The sequence below is a fragment of the Oncorhynchus kisutch genome, linkage group LG28 (assembly GCF_002021735.2).
Source record: "Oncorhynchus kisutch isolate 150728-3 linkage group LG28, Okis_V2, whole genome shotgun sequence".
Lineage (NCBI taxonomy): Eukaryota > Metazoa > Chordata > Actinopteri > Salmoniformes > Salmonidae > Oncorhynchus > Oncorhynchus kisutch.
Window position 1 is genome coordinate 40979334 of NC_034201.2, and position 16399 is coordinate 40995732.

At 42.3% G+C, this 16399-nt stretch overlaps 1 protein-coding gene across 1 annotated transcript in view; it reads left to right on the forward strand.

The window, feature by feature from the left end:
* The first annotated feature begins 384 nt into the window (after positions 1-384).
* Positions 385-16399, forward strand: part of kctd16b (potassium channel tetramerization domain containing 16b) — a 92848-nt gene continuing 76833 nt past the window's right edge. Inside the window, exon 1 of the mRNA XM_020463862.2 lies at positions 385-2111. Within this exon, the coding sequence (XP_020319451.2) occupies positions 1268-2111 (844 nt within the window). The 5' untranslated portion in view covers positions 385-1267. The remainder of the gene's footprint in view (positions 2112-16399) is intronic.

The following is a 16399-nucleotide window of genomic DNA, read 5'->3' on the forward strand; positions in this document are numbered from 1 at the left end:
TTGATTATCATGGCAACCCTACGGCCCATTCTATCCGAGTCTGAAATTGTTTACGTTTTAAATACTCACGAAAACCTCTCATGGACTGAGCTAATGGAGAAATGATCGCACTCGGATTGGGTGTTGGCTTTTGAAACGTAGTCTTGTTAGGCTAATTTTCAGTTGGCACACGACTAACCTATACTGTAATTTTATCAGAGGTCGAAATAAAAAATGTGAAAGGTGGATTTCAGTATATTCAATATATATTTCAGTATATTCCTTTAAGATTATGTCATTATTTAATACCCATTATGGTTTATCCCTGCACGGCTGAGGCAACATCAGCAGAGACGGGTTTTTTTACGGGCACCACCCTGCTTGGAGGGGACCGGGAGAATCGTTTCATCTCCTCCGACAGCTCCAGCTATCCAGCCTTCAGCGCGCGCACGCCCATGACAAAATGAGTGCCTCGGACCGCTAACAGCACAACCTCAGCACTGGGTTTGTCTCTGCAATTGGATAGATTTCAATCTGGACCAGGTGTTCTCAGTAATAGGCTACTACACTACATGGCTCCTTAGGGCGGAGTGGATTCAACCCATGTGAAGTTACTATTTTTCAGACAGTCTTTTTCATCAGCAAGACCAATTCCTCGTGTTCAAAGGAAGTTAGAGATAAAACGCCGGTGATAACGATACATTTCCCTTTGGACTTTGGAAGTTGTTGGGGAGAGTTTTTTAATTTAACATATTGTAGATATATTTTGAAATTGATGTAGAGTATTATCTATATTAATTTTGCTCTGGCAAACAGCAGCAAGACAGCTGATGTTCCGTTTGTCAGTGTTTCTATGTTATCTGGCCGCGGTGATTCTCATGAACCTCAGTCATTTCCCTCGGTAATGTTCTTCTCCCAGGGCCAATTATTGCAGAGCAACTGATGCAGGCTGGTAAGGTGCAAACCTTTGATGCGTCCGTATATTTTTTTGTACTCTCAGAACACAGATTTTTCAACTGCACAGCTCTGTCAATTGTACATTTTGACAGCGGTCTCTTGGACATCCTCCACTAGGCTATTATTCGACGACCACTAGGACTGGTAGGTGAATGACTGGCTTTATAAGGCTTCTTTATCAAAATCTACGTTCAGTTTGTTGAATTATTAATTGTAGCTTTAAAAGAAAAAATTAAACACCAAGATACCTTGTTTAATTTCAAGTAAACATTGAGAGCAACTTTTGGACTTCAACCCACCATCTAAAATTCGGTGGAGTTTTTAGTCATTCATGACGGAAACAATGGCATTGAGTGGAAACTGTAGGACTAACCCTACGTCAAAAGAACAAGGATCTGTTCAGAATAGTTTCCCAGATGTTGTAGAATTAAATGTCGGGGGACAGGTGTATTACACGCGTCATGCAACGTTAGTAAGCACCCCAAATTCCTTGCTGGGCAAAATATTCTCACCTAAGAAGGATGCCACTAATGATTTGGCGCGGGACCCTAAGGGACGCTATTTTATCGACAGAGATGGATTTCTATTTCGATATGTGTTGGACTACCTCAGAGACAAACAAGTTGTACTGCCCGACCATTTTCCAGAGAAGGGGAGGCTTAGGAAAGAGGCGGAGTACTTCCAGTTGCCAGACTTGGTCAAACTATTGACGCCCGAAGATTTAAAACACAGCCCAGACGAATACTTCCACAGTGATTTTGAAGATGGTTCTCAAGGCAGCGACCACAAGATGTGTCCGCCGTCGTCACTCGTTCCGGCAGACAGAAAAAGTGGATTTATTACGGTTGGGTACAGGGGCTCTTGTACAATAGGCAGAGAGAGTCAAACCGACTCCAAATTCAGAAGGGTCCCGCGGATTTTGATTTGTGGGAGGGTTGCGTTAGCCAAGGAAGTTTTTGGGGAGACCTTGAACGAGAGTCGAGATCCGGACAGGACACCGGATCGATATACTTCCAGGTTTTACCTGAAGTTCAAACACCTTGAGAGATCATTTGACATGCTGTCCGAGTGTGGTTTCCAGATGGTTGCCTGTAACTCTTCAGTCACAGCGTCATCCGTGAATCAACACACAGAAGACAAGATCTGGTCCAGTTACACTGAATACATCTTCTATCGTAAGTGGCTTTCGTTTTTACCAGGTGTCAGCTTAACTACACACCCCATGTCAAATAGTCCTCCAAGTCACCACTAGAAGGCACACTTGCTTCACACGTTTCCCCCAGGCATTCTGCTTTTGAAGTAGCTCTGAGAGTGGTCACACACGCACAAGAACATGATGCACAGAGATAGTCACTCAGTCCCCGGCTGTGAGTGCCAGTGATCAATGCTTGCCAAACTGTGTATCTTATGTGGAAATGGTATGTTCCAATCCACCCTGTAAAAAGACAACTGAAAACAGCCTTCTACAAGTTGAGCAACATCATGTGTATTGTGATTGCTAGTATGTGTTGAGGACAGTCTGTCTGCCCACTCTGGAGCTAATCTAAATCGATTTCACTCCTTTTAATTGGTTTATATGAGCTCCCTCTTAGTGCTCTGTTGAATTCCCCCATGGGCCTAAACCCATTTGTTCCCAGAATTCCCACCTGGAAGTGCTATTCATCTTCCATACTGAGTGTGCTGCAGCCTCTCTTCATTTCTCTCCAAGCCATCATTTGGAGGCAGGGTAGGATGATGGCTTTTATAATGGCTCTCATAATATTTTATGGTGCAACAAAATACCACATATAATCAGAGATGAAAGTACATGATGTGTTCCTTTGCTGCAAAGGCTCTGCCAAAAGGTAGAATGCAAAGCAAGCTTATACTGTGACTGCATTCCACTCTGAGCTCATAAAACATATTGAGACCATTTTTTAAAGCATATACTGTAGATACTGCTGTGTCATTAAGTTAAAGGGAGATGTTATTAGACTTCCAATGTTGGGAGCATTCTAAGATTCCTGATTAACAGGTGCAACAATCTCGAGATTCTCCAAGTTATTCCTTTAGAAAATGAGCAGATACTATTCCACAGTAGGTACATCTGTGTCATGAGTCACACAGTTCTGATGAGTAGCATGCAATTGTCACTGTCTGGTCTACACAAACGCAAGTTCCAGTGACACCCTGTCTATTTGTCAATGAGAGTATGCTCCGAAGACCTCTCCTTGTTTACAGTGAAATAACATTGCTTTCTGGATCCGGTCAACCAATATTTAACTGGTGAGTGCACACAGGAAGTTTGTAAAGGTTGAAGGCACCCAGTGGAATCAATGAAGTCAGTGACAGCCTCTTGTTAGTCTTCTCTCCCTCTCTGGCTCCCTGGCACGCTCCTGCTCCCCCGTCGCCCCTGGCAGAGTGCACCAGTTGCCTTTCATAGGCCTCACTGCTCCGTCTCGGCGGCTGCGTCGCCTGCTATCCCTTGCAAGCTAATTTATTTACCAATTTGTCGCATGGTTAGAGTGATTGATAATCAATCATTTGCAAAGACATTATGAGGACTCACTGCTAGGGCCTGCATGTCGAAGACATAATAAATCATGCTATCATTTTTGGTGGCAAAATAATCATTTCTAAACTGTTTGCAAAATTATTAATTTCACCCGGGCCCCTCCTTTTGGTGTAAATGTGTACATTAAATGATTACGTTAGAGAAGATTCTGTCATTGCGAAGGCCTTTCATATGTTGATGGTAAGTCGTGTGAGAGGGAACTCTATTAGCTTAGAAATGAATAATTCTCCTGTAATGTGTTGTGGCAGGTGGGTGGCAGGGTGCATGGCACCATTTGTGACCCGACACTTTCAAGACCTTAACACCTCATCAGAATGGAATCATAAAAACACACATGTACCGGTTTCAGCTGGATCAAGGTGCTAAAAATAATGAACATTTTACAGTAAAATGTTGGTGTGACATTTTGGAACCCTATGCCTGTTTTAACCAATTTGCTTATCTGGAGAAAAGGCTTGCAAAGACTGCTCTTGATAGGTGCAGCTGCTCCACAGTCCAGTCTGTCAGGGGGGCAGTCACCAAGCCCAAAGTCTGTATTATTCAGACAGAACCAGGGAGGCAGGGGAAGAGAGGAGAGAGGAAGGATATCTGCATAGGATGGAATGGATTGTCTGGCTGGCCCTTGACCTGCTCTCCAAACTGTGTAATGACTGCAATCACAGGCCCCAAGGCAATCCTGGGAACTCTGGAGATGCTGTGCATTTGACTAAGTAAGACCTGTTGAGGGAGAGATTGCACAGCGCAAACAACCTGCTCCCACGTCTCTATCAATCCATTTTATTTTCTGATGTTTTCTATGCATGGTTGTATGCACAGTGGATTGAAAAGGCGGATGCCTCTGCTGTTGTGATGGAGTAAGTGCTCTCTGGTGCAACAGATAATGGGACAAAGAGTGACTGGAGGGACTTCACAAATACACTGATGCTGCCATACATAGCGTAACACTGGGCACTTGGCTTTGGCAGAGTATTGAAAATAACATAAGCATTTGTTTAAAAAAAAGCCCTAATCTCAATGACAATTTCGAATAAATACGTGCATGTCATTGCATTATTGGATATCTGTTGAGGTTAGAGTAGGTGCTCGATAAATCCTCTCTTGCAATTGATGCACTTAGACAATCAAATGGTAATCAGCATCTAAATGTAACTTAGAGGAAGGAGACCTCTGATTTATATACACAGCATATCCAAGTCTGTCTGTAGACTGGCCAGAAATGTCATCTTTATCCAAGGAAGTACATGTCACCAACTATAAGAAAAACAAAGGAAACTTTTGAATGTGGATATCCATGGTGATGAGACTATTCCTTATAATACTGACCCTTTATACCCATGAAACTTAAATGACCAATCTGCACTTTTGAATGTGGATATCCACATGGTGATGATACTGACCCTTCATACCCATCTAACTTTAAGTACCCATCTCAACTGCTTGGTACTGCACAGTTTTGGTACCCATTTCGCCAGAAAGTGGCCATGACATCTCCCATTTGGAGAGTAGAGTTATTCTTGTTGTAATTCTAGAGGAAGATGGGTGCAATGGGCCCACCGATGTTAAAATGAGCCTTTAGAAAGATCATGCTCTCCGCTTACTTTAACACGTTTATGTTACTCTGGTGAGCTGAATCATTTATACCTATAATGGAACTGTAGAGATGTTCTTGAGAATGTAATACTTGTGTAGCCAATATCAATTTTATGAAAAGCTATCCAGCGTCTTAGGCTTGGGGCAGGATAATATTGTTTCAAAAATGTTTATTTCAATAGAATCCCAGTGAAGATTCCACCAAGATATGACCAGCAGTTCTTCCTTGATGGCATAGCAATAGCAGGGATGGGCAACTCCATTCCTCAAGGGCCTGATCGGTGTCACACGTCTGCCCCAGCTCCAGCTAACACACCTGACTACAATAATCAACTAATCATGATCTTCAGTTTCGAATCCAATTAGTTTAATCATCTGTGTTTGCTAGGGATGGGGGGGAAAGTGTGACATCACTCCGGCCCCCGAGCACTGGAGTTTCCCATCCCTGATCTATAGCTTGATGACCTGTTGCATTGTTGATATGGATTTGAGAAGTGGTATTGCAATGGACCAAGATTCTATTAAGAATACAGTCCTTAATCCTGAAACCTGAGCTTCATATGCATCTGTGCATATGTGGTCCTGGAATATATGATTTTCCAATCTTCATCGATGACAGAGTTTGTTTTGTAGTCTCACTGTGTGTGTTTGTGATAGTACAAATGTAGGATACATTTACTGATAACCCACACTAACACACAGTTATATTAACAGTATTGCACTTTTCATGTAGCCTACTTTTGGCCAGCTAATAGCCTAACCTCTGATCAAGCAACAAGGCGGCAGGTAGCCTAGTGGTTAGAGCGTTGGGCCAGTAACCGAAAGATTGCTAGGTTGAATCCCAGAGCAGACAAGGTGAAAAATCTGTTGATGTGCCCTTGAGCAAGGCACTTAACCCTAATACCTCCAGAGTTGCTGTTGAATGTCAAACCCTGGCTGTGACCCTGCTCTCTGGGGGTCTCGGGAAGAGTGGGATATGTAAAAATCAGGTGTGAAATAGAACAAATATAAGCACCCACTTATTGTTATGGACTAAATGTTCAAATCCTGTTGCTGCAGGATTATGTTGCTGTGACAGTATAGGTCAAATTAAGATTAGATGTTCCAGCTTTGAAAGTCCCCTTACATGTTTCAAAGAGCTACATACCGAGCCTCAGGGAAATCTCCTATGTGCTTTGAATTTTTCATCTCTTGTGTTGCACTTGAGCAAACATATACAATATTTAATTTGTTTGCATCAGGACTCAGGAATTGGCTTTAGACCCCGCTTTTTGAATAGTGTATAAGTCAGCCGGGGCCATGGTAAAGATACCAAACATGCCTCGGAGGTATACCTCTAACTGTGAGATCAGTATGTTCAGCTCTGTTGATGGGGGCCCAAGGTGTTGGTAATGTATTCAGGAGGGTGTGCGTGACTGTGGAGGGGAATGTGTGTGTGTGTGTGGAAGAGGCAGACAGAGCAGACAATTATCAAAATCCATCACCCCTGAATCAAATGTTTGCCCATTAGAGATGTTATAGGCTGACATTTCTGTGCAGAGCTACCGTTTAATCACTACGCCTTCCTCCACGGTGTTGCCAAGATGTCTGCAATCAGCACACATCCTGTCCAGCAGAGCGCCGACCAGCGACATTGTAGCTGGACCCACAGCAATTAGCCTGCAACACAAAAATGGTCAACACTGGTTAAGCTCTTAAAACTGTGAAGCAGGGAGAGAAAGTATTCGGCCCCCTTGAACTTTGCGACCTTTTGCCACATTTCAGGCTTCAAACATAAAGATATAAAACTGTATTTTTTTGTGAAGAATCAACAACAAGTGGGACACAATCATGAAGTGGAACGACATTTATTGGATATTTCAAACTTTTTTAACAAATCAAAAACGGAAAAATTGGGCGTGCAAAATTATTCAGCCCCCTTAAGTTAATACTTTGTAGCGCCACCTTTTGCTGCGATTACAGCTGTAAGTCGCTTGGGGTATGTCTCTATCAGTTTTGCACATCGAGAGACTGACATTTTTTCCCATTCCTCCTTGCAAAACAGCTCGAGCTCAGTGAGGTTGGATGGAGAGCATTTGTGAACAGCAGTTTTCAGTTCTTTCCACAGATTCTCGATTGGATTCAGGTCTGGACTTTGACTTGGCCATTCTAACACCTGGATATGTTTATTTTTGAACCATTCCATTGTAGATTTTGCTTTATGTTTTAGATCATTGTCTTGTTGGAAGACAAATCTCCGTCCCAGTCTCAGGTCTTTTGCAGACTCCATCAGGTTTTCTTCCAGAATGGTCCTGTATTTGGCTCCATCCATCTTCCCATCAATTTTAACCATCCTCCCTGTCCCTGCTGAAGAAAGCAGGCCCAAACCATGATGCTGCCACCACCATGTTTGACAGTGGGGATGGTGGGTTCAGGGTGATGAGCTGTGTTGCTTTTACGCCAAACATAACATTTTGCATTGTTGCCAAAAAGTTCAATTTTGGTTTCATCTAACCAGAGCACCTTCTTCCACATGTTTGGTGTGTCTCCCAGGTGGCTTGTGGCAAACTTTAAACAACACTTTTTATGGATATCTTTAAGAAATGGCTTTCTTCTTGCCACTCTTCCATAAAGGCCAGATTTGTGCAATATACGACTGATTGTTGTCCTATGGACAGAGTCTCCCACCTCAGCTGTAGATCTCTGCAGTTCATCCAGAGTGATCATGGGCCTCTTGGCTGCATCTCTGATCAGTCTTCTCCTTGTATGAGCTGAAAGTTTAGAGGGACGGCCAGGTCTTGGTAGATTTGCAGTGGTCTGATACTCCTTCCATTTCAATATTATCGCTTGCACAGTGCTCCTTGGGATGTTTAAAGCTTGGGAAATCTTGTTGTATCCAAATCCGGCTTTAAACTTCTTCACAACAGTATCTCGGACCTGCCTGGTGTGTTCCTTGTTCTTCATGATGCTCTCTGCGCTTTTAACGGACCTCTGAGACTATCACAGTGCAGGTGCATTTATACGGAGACTTGATTACACACAGGTGGATTGTATTTATCATCATTAGTCATTTAGGTCAACATTGGATCATTCAGAGATCCTCACTGAACTTCTGGAGAGAGTTTGCTGCACTGAAAGTAAAGGGGCTGAATAATTTTGCACGCCCAATTTTTCAGTTTTTGATTTGTTAAAAAAGTTTGAAATATCCAATAAATGTCGTTCCACTTCATGATTGTGTCCCACTTGTTGTTGATTCTTCACAAAAAAATACAGTTTCATATCTTTATGTTTGAAGCCTGAAATGTGGCAAAAGGTCGCAAAGTTCAAGGGGGCCGAATACTTTCGCAAGGCACTGTAAGCGCAGATACGTATAAACGTGTAAACTTATATGCTGTAATGATCTGCCCTGATCTGTACCAGCGAGGGGCCCAGATCCTTCCTCCTGATTATATTGCACCAAGGCCAACTGAAGGACGGCTTTATTGTTTTGATTCATTGGCTTCAGAGAGTTTTTTTCAGCTCTCCTCATCTTCAAAACCTACTATTGAGTGGGTCAGCTTCTCCCCACATTCCTCCTCTGGTTTCCCTGTATTTCAACTCTTACAGAGGGTGAACTATTTCCTTCGACTTGCAGAGGCAGCCATAATGCTAACGGCCACGCTAACAACAGCCAGAAAAGGTTTGTCTCATTCCCAGGCAGCTTAATGCACTGTAACTGCACTAAGAGCTGCAGAACACTCTGCAGTCCAGGGAGTTTAATGCCACTCGATTCTCGGATCAAGCCTTTGTGCTCTTTCTGTAGCATTTAGAGCATGTAAACGCTGTGCAGATAGATAGGTGGGCCAACTGTGCAGATATATAGCTGGGCCGACCGTGCAGATATATAGCTGGGCCGACCGTGCAGATATATAGCTGGGCCGACCGTGCAGATATATAGCTGGGCCGACCGTGCAGATATATAGCTGGGCCGACCGTGCAGATATATAGCTGGGACGACCGTGCAGGTAGATATCTGGGCCGACCGTGCTGATAGATAGCTGGGCCGACTGTGCAGGTAGATAGCTGGGCCGACCGTGCAGGTAGATGGCTGGGCCGACCGTGCAGATAGATAGCTGGGCCGACTGTGCAGGTAGATAGCTGGGCTGATCGTGCAGGTAGATAGCTGGGCTGACTGTGCAGGTACAGTTGAGGTCGGAAGTTTACATACACGTAGGTTGGAGTCATTAAAACTTGTTTTTCAACCACTCCACAAATGTCTTGTTAACAAACTATAGTTTTGGCAAGTCGGTTAGGACATCTACTTTGTGCATGACACAAGTAATTTTTCCAACAATTGTTTACAGACAGATTATTTCACTTATAATTAATTCACTGTTTCACAATTACAGTGGATCAGAAGTTTACATACAGTAAGTTGACTGTGCCATTAAACAGATTGGAAAATTCCAGAAAATTATGTCATGGCTTTAGAAGCTTCTGAAAAGCTAATTGACATAATTTGAGACAATTGGAGGTGTACCTGTGGATGTATTTCAAGGCCTACCTTCAAACTCAGTGCCTCTTTGCTTGACATCATGGGAAAATCAAAAGAAATCAACCAAGACCTCAGACAGGAAATTGTAGACCTCCACAAGTCTGGTTCATCCTCGGGAGCAATTTCCAAATGCCTGAAGGTACCACGTAGATCTGTACAAACAATAGTACGCAGTATAAACACCATGGGACCACGCAGCCGTCATACCGCTCAGGAAGGCAACACTTTCTGTCTCCTAGAGATGAACTTACTCTGGTGCGAAAAGTGCAAATCAATCCCAGAACAACAGCAAAGGACCTTGTACAAAAGTATCCACAGTAAAATGAGTCCTATATTGACAACCTGAAAGGCTGCTCAGCAAGGAAGAAGCTACTGCTCCAAAACCGCCATTAAAAAGCCAGACTATGGTTTGTAACGGCACATGGGGACAAAGATCTTACTTTTTGGAGAAATGTCCTCTGATCTGATGAAGCAAATATAGAACTGTTTGGCCATAATGACTATCGTTATGTTTGGAGGAAAAAGGGGGAGGCTTGCAAGCCGAAGAACACCATCCCAACCGTGAAGCACGGGGGTGGCAGCATCATCTTGTGGGGGTGCTTTACTGCATACTAATTGAGTGTATGTAAACTTCTGACCCACTGGGAATGTGATGAAAGAAATAAAAGCTGAAATAAATCATTCTCTCTACTATTATTCTGACATTTCACATTCTTAAAATAAGGTGGTGATCCTAACTGGCCTAAAACAGGGAATTTTTACTAGGATTAAATGTCAGGAATTGTGAAAAACGGACTTTAAATGTATTTGGCTAAGATGTATGTAAACTTCTGACTTGAACTGTAGATAGCTGGGCCGACTGTTCTCTCCAGTTTTGGTGTATGCTGCATTTCCAATGATTTCTTTACTTCAGCTGAAGCATGCAGAGCCGGGGGCTGATGGGTGGGTGCTTTTGTTTTAGTCTCATCTCTCATTGCAGCGCTTCATTACCTCATTATTTCCACCTTAGCAGTTACTGGTGCTGTTCTACTTCACAAAATTACCCAAAGACAAATGTCCACAATGTGTGGACAATAAAGTTTTTCTAATTCTAAATTCACATTTTTATGACTGTGTCATTGTGCCACTGCTGCCCCACAATGCAAGGTTACCAAGTCTATTTATGTAGAAAGGAGTGAGATGCAATATTGCCTTGGCTTTCTGTGTGAATGTAGTGGCTTTCCGTAAGGTTCACATTACTTGCTCATAGATACGGCATTAAGTGTAGTATACACTGTTTCGGGTTTTGAATTATACTGTCAACAGTAGCAATGATGAGGTAAAATCAGTCCTAGATGATTTACAACTAAATAAATGCCTGAGAACCTTGAATTTGACAGTTTGATACAATTGGAAGCTTCTAGATCTTTAGGTAAACCATACTGCATTTCACATACCCAGCTGAAGTACCTGGTTGTAGACTGTAAGGTAAACCATACTGCATTTCACATACCCAGCTGAAGTACCTGGTTGTAGACTGTAAGGTAAACCATACTGCATTTCACATACCCAGCTGAAGTACCTGGTTGTAGACTGTAAGGTAAACCATACTGCATTTCACATACCCAGCTGAAGTACCTGGTTGTAGACTGTAAGGTAAACCATACTGCATTTCACATACCCAGCTGAAGTACCTGGTTGTAGACTGTAAGGTAAACCATACTGCATTTCACATACCCAGCTGAAGTACCTGGTTGTAGACTGTAAGGTAAACCATACTGCATTTCACATACCCAGCTGAAGTACCTGGTTGTAGACTGTAAGGTAAACCATACTGCATTTCACATACCCAGCTGAAGTACCTGGTTGTAGACTGTAAGGTAAACCATACTGCATTCACATACCCAGCTGAAGTACCTGGTTGTAGACTGCAAGGTAAACCATACTGCATTTCACATACCCAGCTGAAGTACCTGGTTGTAGACTGTAAGGTAAACCATACTGCATTTCACATACCCAGCTGAAGTACCTGGTTGTAGACTGTAAGGTAAACCATACTGCATTTCATATACACGGCTGAAGTACCTGGTTGTAGACTGTAAGGTAAACCATACTGCATTTCACATACCCAGCTGAAGTACCTGGTTGTAGACTGTAAGGTAAACCATACTGCATTTCACATACCCAGCTGAAGTACCTGGTTGTAGACTGTAAGGTAAACCATACTGCATTTCACATACCCAGCTGAAGTACCTGGTTGTAGACTGTAAGGTAAACCATACTGCATTTCACATACCCAGCTGAAGTACCTGGTTGTAGACTGTAAGGTAAACCATACTGCATTTCACATACCCAGCTGAAGTACCTGGTTGTAGACTGTAAGGTAAACCATACTGCATTTCACATACCCAGCTGAAGTACCTGGTTGTAGACTGTAAGGTAAACCATACTGCATTTCACATACCCAGCTGAAGTACCTGGTTGTAGACTGTAAGGTAAACCATACTGCATTTCACATACCCAGCTGAAGTACCTGGTTGTAGACTGTAAGGTAAACCATACTGCATTTCATATACACGGCTGAAGTACCTGGTTGTAGACTGTAAGGTAAACCATACTGCATTTCACATACCCAGCTGAAGTACCTGGTTGTAGACTGTAAGGTAAACAATACTGCATTTCACATACCCAGCTGAAGTACCTGGTTGTAGACTGTAAGGTAAACCATACTGCATTTCATATACACGGCTGAAGTACCTGGTTGTAGACTGTAAGGTAAACCATACTGCATTTCATATACACGGCTGAAGTACCTGGTTGTAGACTGTAAGGTAAACCATACTGCATTTCATATACACGGCTGAAGTACCTGGTTGTAGACTGTAAGGTAAACCATACTGCATTTCATATACACGGCTGAAGTACCTGGTTGTAGACTGTAAGGTAAACCATACTGCATTTCATATACACGGCTGAAGTACCTGGTTGTAGACTGTAAGGTAAACCATACTGCATTGCACATACATGGCTGATGGAGCTAATTGACATGGCTAGACTACAGCTTATGCTGTGTCCCTCTGCCAGTGGTTGATTTATAGAGGGTCCTGGAAAAGGAGGAAACTCAGTGGAGGTGCTCTCTGTCTGTCTCCTGCCTTATCTTACTTTATACATATTTATACAGTTGATGAGGGGGTTGATGAAGGGATGCTGTTTGTTCCTTTCTGCAGCTCCTGAGAAACTCTCCTGAGTGCAGAACTGATTTCCTCTCGACCCCTCTGTGACACAGAAAAATGGCCCAGATTGTCACCGTCAATCATGAGATTAAATTGTCACCCTGTCTGTCTGTATTTGGTAGACAGTAAATGACTGCAGAAGAATGTCTCAGCTTGTCATCGCCTTCGAACAATAAGTTCCCATTAGACCCCAGCCAGCTGGGAGTTCCTGGGTCACCCACTCACTGGAGGATCCCTTGAGCTATATTGCAGGAATAGGGCTATTGCCTTATTCCCAATAGCTCATGAAGGATGAGGTTCTAGAATGGGTGGGTTTTATGATGTGAATTGGTGCATCTTCTATACCCTCCATACTCGAATTTTCTTCTTCTTAATTTTTTTACTAGGTCGGGCTTTGACCCCTGGTATCATATAAACACACATAAGACATGGAATAATGCATAGAATTTGTGGAAATTAGCTTTAAAACAGCAAAAAAATCTCTGCTCCATGCAAAAGGTGTAGAATTGTGGGAAATTAGCTTTAAAACAGCAAACAAATCTCTGCCCCATGCAAAATGTGGAGAATTGCGGGAAATTAGCTGAAAAAAATTCACACCCGATAGTAGACATTCAGAAATAGTAAACTTTGTAGCTTTGCAGCTATAGATACACGTATAAAAGATAGTCTACTGTGGATATTCTGAGATTTTATGCATATTTAAAAGCACATTTGAATTGAATTGAATTCACAATTGAATTATGTTACACAGCTGATGTGTAGTTCAGTGCAGTATATAAGTGTCATATAACATCTTACTGAAGTTTTACTGATCATTACTTTATTTTTTAAGTTATTCCCTATGAATCTTCCCTCATATGAGCATTTACAAGGTCATAAATTATAAGGTCACAAGGTTTGGAAAAAGTAAGAAATCACATCTAACGTTATCAACTCATATTTCCTTTCAGTTCAGCAGCTTTTGTGGTATTTAGAGTACAATTGATCACCCGATGTGTGCCCTCTGACAGGTTGGGAAACTGCTTGGCAAATTGCCTGAGCCTCCCACACCCTTGGAGACCTTATAGAAGAAAACCAATTTGAGAGAAATTCAGTAAACAGTGAATAACACAGGGTGCAGATACATTCTCTCACTTAAATGTGCAATATGCAGAAATCTCTCCACCGTTTCCTGGTTGCTAAAATTCGAATAGTTCGCCTAATTTCAGTTTATGTGACATTTTTTAAATATTTATGTCTGTAATAAAGCCCTTTTGTGGGGAACAACTCATGTGAAGACTTCTAGCCATAATGGACTGACTGGCAGGATCGGTGCCAGCCTGCCAGGGAAATGCTCTTTTCAAAAAGGCACAGTCGGCTGGGCTCTGATGGCTGTCTGGAATGTAGCCACATCTAACCTACAGTAGAATGTGGGGAGATGGATAATACCTGAGCTGTGTTTTCACTTCAATGATGCAGTAATACAAATTGCCTGAAAGGGTCTGAAGGAAACTATCCAGGAGCCCTTCAGAAATATAACCTTGAGATGGAGAATGACGTTAAGTCTCCGTCAGCATGCCTTTAAAGGACAGATCGGTTTGTCTTGAAATATTGTAACTTGTAATATCTCTGCTGATGGCTGCACGAATTGTCTGGTGTTTTGTAGAAATGTTACGGTGGAGGTAAAATGACATTTTCTTGGTATGCAACTGGGACAGCTTTGTGGGCAGCATATAGAGGAGATGCGAGTTTGATTATAATTGTGACGTGCTCAGCTTGCTATTATGACCCACCTTGAAGTCTACAACAGTGTGAAACTGGCTGTGCTGCCCCTGTTCTGTCCCAAAAGTCATCCTATTCTATATAGTGCACTACTTCTGAACAAGGCCCATAGGCCTCTGGCCAATCGTAGGAGACTGACTATGTAGGGAATAGGTTGCTGTTTGGAACACATCCCTGTCGAGGAGCTATCTTAAGGAATCCTTCTCTTCTCTCAGGGATGAGGCATGACAAACACCCTTGCTCAGAACATGAAAGGAAATTGTGACTAGGCAGCAGTAATTTAACAAACTGCAATTAAGAGTTCTTGCATTAAATATGTCCAGGGCTTTTAATTCAGTCTGGCAATTTAATTAATTTCAGGAAACCACACACACCACTCATTTGAAACTTTTTGACAGATACTGACCCCTGAGAGAGAGGTTCTGGTAGTTTTGCGCTGGTATATTTTGGTAGAGCATGGTCCCCTTTAGACTGCTCCTACTCACACATTACATGGTGATTTAGACATGATTTACATCTTAGTCATTTAGCAGACACTCTTATCCAGAATGACTTACAGTAGTGAGTGCATAAGTCTTCATATTTGTTCATACTGGTCCCCCATGGGAATTGAACCCACAACCCTGGTGTTGCAAGTGCCATGCGCTACCAACTGAGCCACGCGGGACATTTAGTGTTCTTATTTTGTAGGGGCGTGTCGCTCAGGCTTATATACCTCACTGTGACAAAGCCATGACTGTCGTGACGATTTGGAGTAAGTGTAACGGCGTTCTTCGTTTGTAGAAAGAGAGTCGGACCAAAATGCAGCGTGGTGGTTAATCATGATCTTTAATGAAGAATAGTGATACATGAAATAACTAATAAATACAAAAAACAACAAACGGAACGTGAAACCTAATTACAGCCTATCTGGTGAAACTACACAGAGACAGGAACAATCACCCACCAAATACAAAGTGAAACTCAGGCTACCTAAATACGGTTCCCCATCAGAGAAAACAAGAATCACCTGACTCTGATCGAGAACCGCCTCAGGCAGCCAAGCCTACACTCGACACACCCCTAATCAACCACAATCCCAATGCCTACAAACACCCCCAATACGACAACACAATAACCCATGTCACACCCTGGCCTGAACAAATAATAAAGAAAACACAAAATACTAAGACCAAGGCGTGACAGTAAGGCGTTTTCCACGCACCAGAAAAAAAAAATAGCCCATTATATGAAGACATGCGGCTAGGACAAGCATGCTTACCTATACAACTCTTTGATGTAATGGAATGTATTTTTTTATTTGTATTTTATTTCACCTTTATTTAACCAGGTAGGCTAGTTGAGAACACCTTTATTTAACCAGGTAGGCTAGTTGAGAACAAATTCTCATTTGCAACTGCTACCTAGCCAAGATAAAGCAAAGCAGTGTGACACAGACAACAACACAGAGTTAAACATGGAGTAAACAATAAACAAGCCAATAACATAGTAGAAAAAAAAGAATCTATATACATTGTGTGCAAAAGGCATGAGGAGGTAGGCAATAACTAGGCCATAGGAGCGAATAGTTACAATTTAACAGATTAACACTGGAGTGATAAATGATCAGATGAACATGTGCAGGTAGAGATACTGGTGTGCAAACGAGCAGAAAAGTAAATAAATATAAACAGTATGGGGATGAGGTAGGTCAATTGGGTGGGCTATTTACCAATGGACTATGTACAGCTGCAGCGATCGGTTAGCTGCTCAGATAGCAGATGTTTAAAGTTGGTGAGGGAGATAAAAGTCTCCAACTTCAGACATTTTTCCAATTCGTTCCAGAATGATAAA